The following is a 14,212-nucleotide window of genomic DNA, read 5'->3' on the forward strand; positions in this document are numbered from 1 at the left end:
AATTGGGAAGGGCACCTATATTTAATTAAGGCTATAGGTTGTAATCTGCCAAGGAAACTCCCACTTGAGACACATCTCACGGCTCACAATTCTACTATACAGGAATGCAAGTCCAGGAAACCCGCTTTGTGTCATTTCTCTACATCTAATTGCAAATTTTAAAGAGACAAACTACTATAAGTTTCCTCATATATGACAAAAACCTTATAAATCTTGTTTCATCACATTTTACATGAAAAAATAGAGTTGGTACCAAGGCATGAAACCATCATGAACAGGACCATAAATCTACTGCTGTGACCGTAGTCATATACCTATGTAATCAACTTGATCTAACAGCAGAAATTAATGTACTTATTAGTGCCTTGAGCTGCAGTCACCGATATAAACACAATTTGCATTCTTCTGATAGCATCCTAGCAGCTGCTGAAGCCAGTGTTTTTTCTAAAAGAATTTTATGGACTATTTGGTTTGAGAAATGGGTTTCTTTTCATTCTCTGTTTTTCACTTTTTTTATTATGAAAGTGTCACATTATTTTCCCTCTTTCCTATTTTCAAAAGTGTGTATATGAAACGGTGAAAACAACTCTTCTCAAACAACATGAAAATATTTGAAAATAGAAAACAAATGAAGATAATGTGGTGCTCTTATAACTAAAAGTGAGAAATAGAAAAAAACATTTTCTCAAAACAAATGGTTCTTTAGCTTTTCAAAAGCTTTCAATTTTGTCTACGAATCAAATAGACAACTTTGGGAGAAAAGATCCTCTCGTGATTCATATTCATTAAACAGTGTCTTGTGCACACGTAGTAGAAAAAGCAAATGCCTTACAGAACTTCTGGTGCTAAAAGTAGATATATAAAAATAAAAGCCTGGATATACATTATATTTACATGATTATGAATTTATGATATACACACACCAGTTCATAAGCAGCATATTCCAAAATCACCATTCTGACCGATTTGAGGTACACTCTGTGGGGCTGGTGCAAGTGTTGCACAATTATCATTAGTGATTACATAATACAACTCCTAACTACAATTAATTTGGTTAAACAAGCAGGACGTCCAGAGCCACCTCAAGCAAAAATGGAAGAAGACATTCATAGTAAAGTTCCCTTTTTCATTTAGGAGTTGGGCCAGCCATTTGGTGAATGCTCTTCAGAGTGGCTATTTTGCTTTGCAACAAAGCGTGCTTGAATTAAATTTCCGGTTGCAATTGCTTCTTGGATGTCATTCTGTGCTTTTTGGCATAGTTCATCAAGTGCAAGCATTGGAAATGGCTCCTCAATGAGAACTCCAACCTACACCAATCATTTTCACATTTTTGGATTAGCTTTCTTCTAACCAGAAAAATTATGGAGTTATACTAAAGAGAATCCATCAATCACTTCTTCAAGCGTTCAATCAATTTAGATTTAAGGCCCAAAAATGCTCTTCAAATCAATAATGAGTGGTCGAAACTCATGTTCTAACAGTGTAAATTCAAAAGCTAATCCCAAGGTGCAGTCCAACGGTCCTCCAAAACAAACAAAATATTTTGTAGGTACACATTGAAACACAAAATATTTTAACACAAATCAATTCTCTAAAATATAACTGATGGAAAGAAAAGCTTTGTCACAATTACTCTCAGTTATCTTCAACATTTGTCTGTCAACCTAAAACTGTTAACCTAATGGATAACTCAGAAGAAAGGAAAACCCAAATAATGTGCAATAGCCTGAAATTAATGGTCGCATCCCAATTGTGTTGGCCACATGTACAATAATTACAGAACAACCTATTTTGATAAGTAGTTAAGGTAAGGAGAGGAACATACTTCTTCAATGCAAAACAAAGAGGCGGCGCTAATAAAGGTTGCAGGAACCACAATCCAATGACAATCGTCCCAAAGTATGATAGGAAGTGTCAGATGCCACAGGACAAGAAACCTTGACGTCAAGCGAGTATATGATAATGGAATGGGAATGCCCATAAGTTGTTCACATATGCCAATTCCTTCATGGAAAGAAGAGATCTTTGATTCCTGTGCCACAATGAGTGAAGTGTTAATCGAGTTATACAAACAGGAATTACCGCATAGTGAAGTGCTATGTTAGCAAATCCAAAATCTAAAATACAACTTCACATGCAACAATGCTGCCTAATTCAACATGTACAAAAATGCCTACAATCAAAGGTTTTAAAAAAACGGTCTGCCTCAGCAAGGTTTTTGACTCATCTATAATTGTGGCCACATCAACTGCATTTGACTGCAACATGTGTTGTATTTGTTGATATTTTGTTTGAAAGATTAGAGTATTATATCATTTTTTTATAATAAGTTTTAAATTCATACTTATCTGAAAAAAAGGATATTTTATGTTTCTATCTTTTTACTTGGTTCCTGTGTATAAATCTTATCTATCTACACCTAATTTCCATGTTTTCTAACTTCTAAGAGACCTGCTATTTTTTCAACTCAACATTTTTTCTTTTGTTTTTCAGCATTCCCTTTCTCTGAGTTCCTAGGTTCACACCAAGATATCTTACTAGTTTTAGTGTCTCAACCAACATCAAGAGGAGCTTGTTAAATCTTGTAGGAGTTGTGCACCAAGCGGATATGTCTTAATTCTGAGAGAGTGTTAACTCACACATCCTGTTTCTGTTTATGACCAATTGAATTTGTTGGATTGCAATGGATTCATGAGATCCTGATTTTGGCTATAAGAAAAAAAATATCAGGCCAACTATAACAGCACTATCAACCAGGAAATTTCCAACTAGTAATTTAAAACCTTGCTAACAATTCCAATTACTGCATACATACCAGGACATTTCTTCTAGACTCCTCCAATTTCAACAACCGAATGGTCTGCGATATAAACTCAATAATGCATCGAGGCTGGTGCTTCGAATTCATGACCACTGCTAGATCTTCCACTTCCAGCAAATGCTGAAGATCTCTCCTAATATCCGAACCATACAGCACGTAGCACTGCATTCAAACACCAAGTTTAGCTATCAACCACAACTAACTACCAACCTAAAAGTCCAATCACAAAAACCATTCATATTAACGTTATAAAAGGCCCAAATGTATAGAACCCTAACACGTTAGGCTATGTTTGAATTAAGTTTAAAAAGTACTTTTGCAAATTCCAATGTTTAACAATGAAGAATTTTTTTTGTCTTCAGATTAAAAATGCTTTTGAGTTCTCCCAACTTTAATCCAACCATGCAGTTACATTGAGCCTGTTTTAACAGAACTTTTCCATGAGCTAAAATAAGTTTATAAATAAATTTAAAAGCAGATTTTAGAGAAGCTCATAGAAAATATCTACTATAAATTAACTCAGACAAAGGCTAATTTCAGTTAAGGAAGAAGCTGATTCATTTATCTTTCTTATTTTTCCATCCTACAAGTTCTTACCCAGAAATTTCTCCAAGTAAACCTATTGTTTAAATTAAAGATGAAAAAGTAGTTCTGCTATCCAAATGCACCAAAAGAAGAAACAAGAACTTGTTGCATCTTGCTTTGGGAGTAAAAACCTCTTTTGAGCTCTTCCAACTGATTTAAACACAAACATAGATCTAGGTTCCAGAAAACAGTCATTGAGGCTGCAATCTGCCACACGAATTGCAGGTCTGTAATTTTCCACAAGAAAAGGCTCGAAAAGACAGACCTTAAGCGCAATGGGGAAGGCGATGATGTACTTCAAGAGCGCGTGCTTGACGGAGAACTCGACGTTATCGACGTCGTCCAGGAAGGCGGCGGCTTGCCTGGCGAAATCGTGGGTTCCGGCGATGACGTTGGTCCAGGCCTTCTTGCCCTCGACGAAGCGGGCGTAGGAGGCTTCGGTGCGGAAGACGAGGAGGAGGGCGAGTGCAGGGGCGGTGAGCTGGTAGGGGAGGGAGGAGGAGTGGAGGAGGGGGAGAAAGTCGGGGAGGATGTGGAGGATTAGGGCTTGGTTGTAGGAGGCGATGGCGGCGGCGAAGGCGGTGAAGAAGAGTACGGGGGGGACGAGGGAGAGGATGACGCGGGAGGAGAGGCTGGAGACGAGGTGACGGAGGTGGCGGAGGGAGCTGCGGTGGTCGCGCCAGTTGGGGTGGGTGTAGAGGGAGCGCTTCTTCTGCATGCCGCGCTCCTGCACCGTGTCGGCCCAGTCCGGAATGGAGCGGAGGAGGGAGATTAGGGCCTGGGCGGGCCCGGAGGTGGGCCCGGGAGGCAGGGAGGCCGAGATGGTGGGCTTTTTGTTGGGCTTGGAAGGGACAAGAAGGAGATTGTGGTTGAGAGGGCATTTTGGACAGAAGAGAGAAGAGAAGAAGGTTGTGGGTTTGGGTTGTTGGGTTCTGGGTTGGTGGTACATTGAGTCTGTGAAGAAGAAGAAGATGAAGAAGATGAAGTGGCAGAACAGAAAAACATGGAACACTTGTACGTAGGTTGTTATGATTAAGGTTTGTTTCTGTGTGGGAATTTTATTGGTTTTAGTTTCAAACTTTCAAAGAACCGTTGATGGCATGGTTGGTAGGTTTTGTTAAAGTTCGAAGTGAAAGTGTAACGGTTGATAATGCACCACGTTTTTACACCTTTTTAAACTCACCAACTAAATATCAATACCTATGCTCAAAAATATCTTCTAATATCTCAAAAACTCTTTTTATTTTAAATAATATTTTATAAGTATTTTTATTTTTATATTATTTTAATATTTATGAAATTATATTTTGTTTCTAGATATAATAAGATTCAATATTATATATCGAAGTAACTAATGTTAATTATATAGAATTAAAAATTAAAAAAAAATAAAGTTTTGAAAGTAATTTTAATTAAGTTTAAATAAAATTACTTGTTCAAAAACATATAAGCAACTTTTAAAAAATAAATAACAATACTAAATTTTATTTAAAAAATATATAATTCAAATTTCAAAATATACAATAATTTTATTTGTATAATAAAATTTGGTAATGATATTTTTATGTTATTTTATATCTATCAACTAATTTAATTAAATATTTTTAATTTAATGGGATTTGTATTAGTTAAGGTTATCTTTGGATTGAAAAGAGGATTTGTGAGAATTTGAATAAGGGGATGTATGAGGATTTGAGAATTTGAGAGAAAATTGTGAAAACAAATGAGTGAATTTAAATTAAGGTATGTTAAAGTGAATATGTGAGAAAAATTTAATAAAGTTTGTGAGTGATGTAATGATTTGTAGGAGATTTATATTTTTTTAAATATAAAATATAAATTTATGATTTTACTTTTGTAATATTTTTTTATAAATAATGAAATATTAGAGTTTTATGTGTATATTTGAGTTATTTTAAATTTTATAAATTATTTTCGGTAGCATTAAATTAATATTTAAAAAAATAAGAAAGAGTTAAAATTGTCAAAACAATAAAAGTTATCATAAAAATAAATAAAAAATTAAAAACTAGCCAAATCAAGTATGTACACATTAAAAGACACTTCAAAATTGTTAGGTGTACTCGGACCCGAATGACTAATGACCTAATTAAATAGCGACCATAACATACTAAATACGTGGTAGAAAAGCAGTTACAACTAAAGTTGAATGAGTCAAAGACACACTCCGAGATATTCAGATAAATATCTCAACACAATAATAAATAGAAGGATACGCTCCCATGATTCCAGGGAGCCACTACATACATTCTGGCCAACTGATTAAGGTAGCCCACACAAATGCCCAAGTCAACCTATAAAGAAGACTTCTAAAGGGGAAAAAGGTACGTTTTTGATATCCTGAGAGAAGAGACTAAAATACTAGCACTAACTTAAGTGTCGGAGTGCAATCACAGGTACCTCTGACCGGCGAAGCACACACGTAGCTAGAGGAAAAACTTCGAAGGATTAGAAGACTACCAGTACAACAACGAATTGTGTACCGGTGGATAAATATTACCTAGACCCGTCATCTATACAGGTACACTACGGTTCAAGTTTGTATTGAGAATCATTAACCACCATAATAAAGCCACCGTATGTTATCGATTTGAAGTGAAAGAAACTATTTTTCTCTAGAGTAAATTGCTAAAATAATAATATATTTTAAAGTAGTTAACTAAATTAAAATAAAATCAGATGATAAAAAAAAACCTATTTCAACCAGAGAAAAACAACATTAACAATTAAAACAAATATTACATTAACTAGTCTTAATTATATGTATAAATACTATAAAATTGTTTTAAAATACTACTATTTTTAAATAGAGACTATTTTGTAACATTCTTTAGCTAATTTTCTATAACAATATTTTGAAAAGGAGATGGCTATTGAATTAATGGATGCATTTATTTAATATCTATTTAACAATATAAATATTTTCTGAAATTTAATATCTACTTGGCTTTACTCACTTTACTTGTTCTTTCTCTACTCATACTCATGAGAGAGGAAACAAAATTTGCACTCCCTCACATTTTAAGTTAGTTGTAATACATGCCTGATTTTAATAAATAATATTTATCTCTTTATATTTTTAATAAGATGACATTGAATTATTTTATTTTCTTTAAAAATATTATATCAACTAAAGCTTAAATAAAAGAAATTGTGAAAATTAAAATTCAACTTTTAAAATATATACAAATAGTATTTTTTATGAACAAAATAAGAGAAACGAGTGTCGTGTTATTAAAACATATAAGAGTGGTGAGTGTAATATATTAAAATCATAAAAAAAATATATATACACCTATTTACAAACGATCTTAGAGAAAATAAGTGTAATTTTCTCATATTAATAACAAGTTTCATTAATATTTTCTTAGTTTTATTATTCATTTATTTTTTCAATTTGATTTTACTAATAATAAAATGTTGAATTAAGTCCTTTAAATCTTTAAAATATAAATTTTTTGCATAATCTATACCTATATATAAAGGGATTTTCCTCTTACCTGTTCTTAATTTTTTTACTATTTTATCCTTATATTAATATTAAATTTATTATTGTATTATGGTCATTGTGTCATTTCTTATTCTCTCTTAACTACTCTTAATTTTTTGTTCTCATTTTATCCTTATATTAATATTTAATTTTATTATTGTATTATGGTCATTGTGCCCTTTCTTATTTTTTCTACAATATTTGGTATACATAGTGGGGCGGTTTTGAATTGAAAGAGAGGTGGAAAAGCGGTTTTGAATTGAAAAAGAGGTGAAAGAACGGTTATGAATTGAAAGAGAGGTGGAAGAACTCTTATGAATTGAAAGAGAGGTGGAGGAGTGGTTATGAATTGGAAGAGAAAATATATTTTTAAAATTAATTGCATAATGAGAGAGTCTCTATTGTATGAGAGAGAAATAAATTTAATAAAATATTTGAAATAAATGGAACAACCGTTTGAATTGAAAGAGATAATTTCCACTTTATTCAGTAGTTTTCACTATCACCATTTACATCCACTTCTTTACTTCTTTACGAAGGAGTAGTTTTCACCAGTTACATCCACTACCTTGTAAGGAGTAGTTTTCACCCGTTGCATCCAAAGAAAAAAATGCTCATAAATTTTGACACATTTTGGTAATTTGTATTTAGTTTATTATTTTATTTTTTTCAACTTCTTTGTCATGGAAGAAGTGGATTCAATTGATATGGTGATAGATTCTACAACTTCCAACATACAACCATTTGCATTATGTTTTGACATTGTTTGCTGGTCCATTTTTTAAACCTTAATTTTAATCTTGATAACATTACAAAGTTCAAGATTACACCCAAGTTAAATCAAAATTTAATATTAAAAAACAATAAAATGAAAATATAAAAAAATTAACATAAAATCTTAATAAAACTATTATCAATGGTGCATTTAGATAATTTACATATCTTCTCATATAATTTAATATTTATTAAAATTATATAAATATATAAATAGTAAAAATGAGAAATGCAGAAGATACACAGGCACGTGAGTGCCTATTATTCATAACCGTTCCTCCGCCTCTCTTTCAATTCATAACCGTTCCTCCGCTTCTCTTTCAATTCATAACTTTTCCTCCACATCTTTTTCAATTCAAAACCGCTTTTCCACCTCTCTCTCTCTCAATTCGCCCCACTACGTATACCAAATATTGTAGAAAAAATAAGAAAGAGCACAATGACCATAATACAATAATAAAATTAAATATTAATATAAGGATAAAATGGGGAAAAAATTAAGAACTCTTAAGAGGGGAATAAGAAATGACACAATGACCATAATACAATAATAAAATTAAATATTAATATAAGGATAAAATAGGAAAAAAAATTAAGAGGGGAATCCCCTTTATATATAGGTATAGATAATAATGCAAATTATACTTAATTTGGACATCAATTTCAATATACAAATAAGTCAAACTCTTGCTTTTTTTTTCTTTTTTTTTCAAATGAAAGGAATCTAAATCTTAGAAGGGTAATGTTAAGAGATATGACATAATCTTTAATATATTTATTACATTAAACAAATGGATAAAACTAAATAATACAATTCAACAAATAATATAATTTTTAATGAAAAAATAAATAAAAAACCAAAACACAATTAGATTCTTAAAAAATAAAATAAAGTACTAAAAACAATTCAAAAGCTGGAAATTTAATAAAAGATAGTAAAACAATGTGGGTAAATTCCCTATCTAGCACCATTTACACTTTTATTTCCCTAACTAGCACCCTTTTGTTTTTATTTCCCTATCTAGCACTCTTTTGTTTTTATTTCCCTATCTAGCACTCTTTTGTTTTTATTTCCCTATCTAGCACTCTTTTGTTTTTATTTCCCTATCTAGCACCATTTTATTTTTTATTTCCCTATCTATCACCATTTCAAAAATAAATTAAAAAATAATAACTTAATTTCTTTTTGATAATTTTAATTTTGAATGCATTAAAAAATAAACATTTTTAATGTTTAAAATAGTTAGAAATATAATTAATGAATAAAGAAATGTGTTTTTACAAAATAAAAATAAAAAAGTAATAAATTTAAAATGTTTAGTTTAAAAATTATTTTTTTAAGAATGAATAAAATAAAAAATTAAACTCTACAACAACATAAAAGTTGAATATATAAACATAAATTAGTATTTATTTTTATTATTATTGATGATGTAATTATGTTAATTTCAAGTAAAAAATACAGGACATAATTATAAAAAAAACAAAGTTAAATAAGAACTGATATGGACATAAAAGAACAACATGATCGAAAAAAAATGTTCATATTGTCAAACACCAAGACACACATAAAGAATATGTTCAAACATTACTGGATTGTGCACTTCTCGTTAATAATTATGTTTCATTTCGCACAAACTATTTAATATATCATTAAATAAAATATTAAATGAATTATGATCTTTCATTTATTTTTATTTTTATAATCGACATATACTTATTTAGTATCGCCTTATATCTCTTATATTTATCTTATTTGGATTTATTTTTATATCTTTTATCTTTATCTTAATTTGTTTTGCCTTTATTTTATATCTTTTATGTTTTTAGTTATTATTTTTTTTTATTGTTGCTGCTTTTGTTTTCTAGACTTATTTTTTTTTCATTTTTTGCTTCTCATTTTTAAGCATTAAGTGTAACATTTGCATTAGTTTTCTTTTTAGGATTTTGCATTTAGGATAGACATTTCAATATTACTTGGGTATCCACTATTAATTGATACTAATTGACTTTAGTTTTTTTGTAATTATGTCATGTATTTTTTACTTGAAATTAACATGATTACATCATCAATAATAATAAAAATAAATAGTAATTTATGTTTATAGATTCAATTTTTATGTTGTCGTAGGGTTTAATTTTTTATTTTCTTAATTCTTAAAAAAAATAATTTTAAATTTTTTATTTTATTTTATAAAAACTAATTTTTTTATTCATTAATTATATTTCTAACTATTTTAAACATTAAAAATATTTATTTTTTAATGCATTCAAAATTAAATTTATCAAAAATTAAATAAATTATTATTTATTTATTTATTTTTGAAATGGTGTTAGATAGGGAAATAAAAAAGAAAAGAATGTTAGATAAGGAAATAAAAACAAAAGAATGTTAGATAGGAAAATAAAAACAAAAGGGTGTTAGTTAGGGAAATAAAAGTCTAAATAGTGATAAATAGAAAATTTACCCGAACAATGTCTTATATGTTAATAATTAAAATTAACATTTTAATTTATCATAAATTTAATTTAGGAGGAAGTAAAATATTATGTTTTTTCTTAAAAGAAACTGTGACAGAGGAGAAACTCTGAAATGAAATAGGTTTTGGGAAAGCTGAAGCTTCAACCTAATTGTAGTGTTTGATTTGAAGTGAAGATCATTAGTGATGAGTCTGATGAATCCAAGAACAGAGAAACTGGTGAGAAGGCTAACGATTGTGACCACTGTTACTGCTTCCTATTTTCTCCTAACTGCTGACTATGGCCCTCAACCCAATGCTCTCGACCCTGTAAGTCTCTTCCTTTTCTCTCAAGCTAATTTTTTTCATGATTTCGTCCATACCCAACACGGTTTTTCCATTTTATTTTTAAATTCCTAGGTGGGTTTTCTCTTTCTCGATGAACCGTTTTCAATTTGTTTTTCTTTGTTTTTAGTATCTGTTGCAGTTTTGAATTACCGTCCTTCATTGGTTTGGAGTTGGCTTTCCCTATTGGTTTTTGTTCTGTTTGCAAAGTTTGATGAAGGGTTTGTTTGAATAAACATATGCACTTCTGGAGGAAAAGTAAAAGGACAAAAAATAAAGGGCTTCTTTATAGGTTCAAATTAAATTAGTTTATGCATATATTAGATCTAGTTTTAGCTTATAAAAAAAACTCATTCATTTTTCTTTCGTATAATTATAATTCATTCATACTCGAAATGTGTGGTTTTGATACTTGTTTGATGATTGTTAAATGGAACCAAACTTGGATTCTAATTGTGGATGGTTTATTTAGCGATATGAAAGGGTTTGTGAGGGAGTGAGTGTCAATTAATCTCTATGTTGTTTCTTGGTTACTGTTGTTACTGACTCGGATATATGCCTTTGCTGAGGGTGATTTCCCCCTTCAAAACTTGTCACACCATCAATAGTTTCATTGCTTCAACTACATAAGTGTATGTAAAGATTGGATTTCAATTAAATGATTCAAATAGAAAGAGGATGGAGGCAGTAGAAAGAGTAAGGGATCTAAAGGTAAATAATGTCTCTAAAAATTTGGTCTTAGAAGGATATGACTTTTCTTTTGAATTCCAATCTAAGGTATACTAGAACCTTGTGTGGGAAGGGGATGATAGGCTAAACTGCAGGCAAAGTAGCTTGGGTTGGATTTAACAGTGAGAAGTGGGAACAAACAGCCCTTGGAAAGACGTTGTGGCCACTTTAGTAATACTTCTTAGACAATTTTGAATCCATTGGTAGCATTTGGAAGACATGTTAAAACTAGATGGAACATAAGGTGAGTTTTCTTCTATGATGCATTTCAAAATAGAACTGATTGAGGAGTTAAAAGTTGTACATTTTGGTTTCACTAAAAAGGGTGGAACTAAGGAATACAGAGCATCATTGTTATATTATGTTCAATTCCATTTAATATGTGCATCGAGAGCTATTTAACATGACAAGAACAGTGAAAAGAAACACAAACCTAATACAGCCTTGTGTCCTCTAGATATTGTGTCAGGAAATAAGAATATGGCATAGTACTTGGTCTGCTATTTCATTGGCTTTACTGTAACAACACCAATGATATTATATTTGAAAGCTTTTGAAAAGCTTATAAACCATTTTGTTTTGATAAAATGTTTTTCTATTTTTCTCTCTTAATTATAAAAGCACCACATTTCAAATATTTTTCATTTCGTTTGAGAAAAGTTGTTTTCACTGTTTTGTATACAAACTTTTGAAAATAGGAAATAGAGTTAACATAATGTGACATTTTTATAATAAAAAGTGAAAAACTGAGAATGGAAAGAAAAACATTTTCTCAAACCAAATAATCCGTAAAATTCTTTAGAAAAAACAGAGACTTAGTAAGCTGATATGAATGTGTTTGAATATCAACAATTGATTTTCTAATATATTTATTTACCTTTATAATCCTGTTCACAATGGTTTCATGCCTTGGTACCAACTCTATTTTTTCATGTTAAATGATTTCTAAGGTTTTTCTCATTTGTGATGAGTAAATTTAAATTAATCTGCCTCTTCTAAATTTGCAATTAGATGTAGCCAAATGACAGGTTTCCTGGACTTGCATTCCTCTATGGCCGAACCTTGAGCTGTAAGATATGTCCCAAGTAGGAGTTTCCTTGGTGGATTAGAACCTATAGCCTTTCCAGTAAATATAGGTGCTTTTCCCAATTAGAGAGGTTCTACATACATAGTAGAATCTCTTCACCAGTAGTAATCAGGGTGTTGATACAGTCTAAAGTAACATTGAATAATCTACAACCTTGATGGACAGCTTAGAGGTTACAAAATTCGTAGCTCCTGCTTCACTTTCAGGACTGCCTGAATGATTGGCCTGATGGACCCAAGCAGAGACCCATTTAACTTTGTTTCTGGCGCTGCTGTTATCTAAAGCTTCCCTTGACTGCCACAAACAATTAGTTGCATTATGCGACAGTCCTTCTGTGGGGGCTTTTACTCCAATTTAATTTCTGCTGACGCTCTGATGGATGTTCTATTCTCATTGTAAAGCAGACAGTGCAGATTGGTTCATCGGGATATTGACCCCTTCTAAGTTGTCACAACAGTTTTGGTTGTTCTATCAAAATTTTAACTTTTGATTGCGATTATTTCGTAAAGATGAAAGGGAGGGGGGAAGGGGAAGGGATGGCTTCTGAAGAGAAGAAAGCAAAATCTGATGCCGTTGAGTGACTTTCTGCTAATTTCTCAGTCAATGATTTGAGAATTCATTTATACTTGACATTGGTTTCTGTTTTCCTTCTATATTTTGGTTCAGATGATTTAACTTCAATTTATTTTTTTAATGGAAGATGTTGCAATTAAACACTACGGGAAGATCCCTTTTTTTCTTGTTTCTGATGGTATATTTTCTTAATGGCAGATTAAGAAGCAATTACTTTCTGCACAGAGCACGGTGAAAGAGTATATTTTGGGATCAAAGATAGAATCTCAAGAAAACCAGGTGGGCAAATTGGACAGCAACAAGGATCAACCATAAATTTATGGTAGTCTTGTATAGGAACATCATGCTGACATTGAACTGTAGTGTAATAGAATGATGCTTTGAATAGAGGCTGAGGATGAATAATCGATGGATTCACTTGTCAGCACTATCAATGCCATGAACAAGACCATTGCACCATAATCTTGTTTCGGCTACTGCTCTCTTCCCCCACAACCCTTTATCTTATTATAGATCTGCATCTGTATTTTTTGTGTTTTTCTTTTATCTGAATTTGAGTTACCAAATTGTAATTGAGAAGGGTGTTTTGCTCATCAAATAAGAAGCTGCATTAGTCAAATCCGTGCATTTAAAAGCTGTGTTAATATCTATTGACTGGGTCTAATGATGCATAGGTTACACAATAGATAAAATTACACAGTTTGCATACCCTGCTCCAAGAAGGGTGCAACTGCAGGGTATGCAAACTTTGAGCAGGGAATAACTAAAGCTAAAATAGGTTATGCGACTGTTGCATAGGTTACATGAACATAAAATAGAACACTGTGTCTGGTAATTAAAAGCGTAATCATCTTCCTATTCCAAATTGATAACATTCTAAAATTCATAAGATTTTTTCTCACAGATAACTCACCAATAAAAGATCAACAGCAAAAGCCAGAACAAACTGTACCGAAATTGATTATAATTTGATTAAAACGTAACTTGCTTACAAAATGGAAAACTAAAATGAAAGCATAATGTATACAAATCTCGATCTTCTAGAGTCATCAGTTAATAGTCTCCCCACAGGTAGATATTCAATTTCTATTGTTATAAACCTTTGAATTACGATGGCATTTCCCTGAAGCTTTTTGACTCCGGAGGATCCTACCCAACGAATATACATATTAAAGTAAAAAATTTCACCCTTTTAAGTGTCAAGTTTGAAAAGTATCTCGTGTTGGTAAAACGAAGAGGACTGATTTGGACAAGTTCTATCATGACTCTGCGATGTTTAATTGATCAAACGTATGCATGCTAAAGAAAATATATTTTTTCTACACAGC

At 31.3% G+C, this 14,212-nt stretch overlaps 2 protein-coding genes across 3 annotated transcripts; one reads left to right on the plus strand and one right to left on the minus strand.

The window, feature by feature from the left end:
• Nucleotides 1-858: 858 nt before the first annotated feature.
• Nucleotides 859-4,565, minus strand: LOC137819166 (voltage-dependent chloride channel 1, chloroplastic). 2 transcript variants are annotated; one of them, XR_016516214.1, is made up of 5 exons: nucleotides 3,672-4,483; nucleotides 2,816-2,983; nucleotides 2,539-2,709; nucleotides 1,826-2,032; nucleotides 859-1,307 (listed from the first exon to the last, which is right to left on the minus strand). XR_016516214.1 is itself a non-coding variant. In XM_068622936.2 (4 exons), the coding sequence occupies exons 1-4, from the start codon at nucleotides 4,353-4,355 to the stop codon at nucleotides 1,131-1,133; spliced, it is 1,236 nt and encodes a 411-aa protein (XP_068479037.1). In that variant the 5' UTR covers nucleotides 4,356-4,565; the 3' UTR covers nucleotides 859-1,130. The 2 variants fall into 2 exon arrangements, 1 of the variants encoding a protein (XP_068479037.1); XM_068622936.2 differs by lacking the exon at nucleotides 2,539-2,709 and having other exon boundaries at nucleotides 3,672-4,565.
• A 5,698-nt stretch (nucleotides 4,566-10,263) lies between these two features.
• Nucleotides 10,264-13,503, plus strand: LOC137819305 (uncharacterized). Its single transcript, XM_068623105.2, has 2 exons — nucleotides 10,264-10,480; nucleotides 13,083-13,503. The coding sequence occupies exons 1-2, from the start codon at nucleotides 10,358-10,360 to the stop codon at nucleotides 13,197-13,199; spliced, it is 240 nt and encodes a 79-aa protein (XP_068479206.1). The 5' UTR covers nucleotides 10,264-10,357; the 3' UTR covers nucleotides 13,200-13,503.
• Nucleotides 13,504-14,212: the final 709 nt, after the last annotated feature.

This window comes from Phaseolus vulgaris, chromosome 10, assembly GCF_051622355.1.
Source record: "Phaseolus vulgaris cultivar YP4 chromosome 10, ASM5162235v1, whole genome shotgun sequence".
Classification (NCBI taxonomy): domain Eukaryota; kingdom Viridiplantae; phylum Streptophyta; class Magnoliopsida; order Fabales; family Fabaceae; genus Phaseolus; species Phaseolus vulgaris.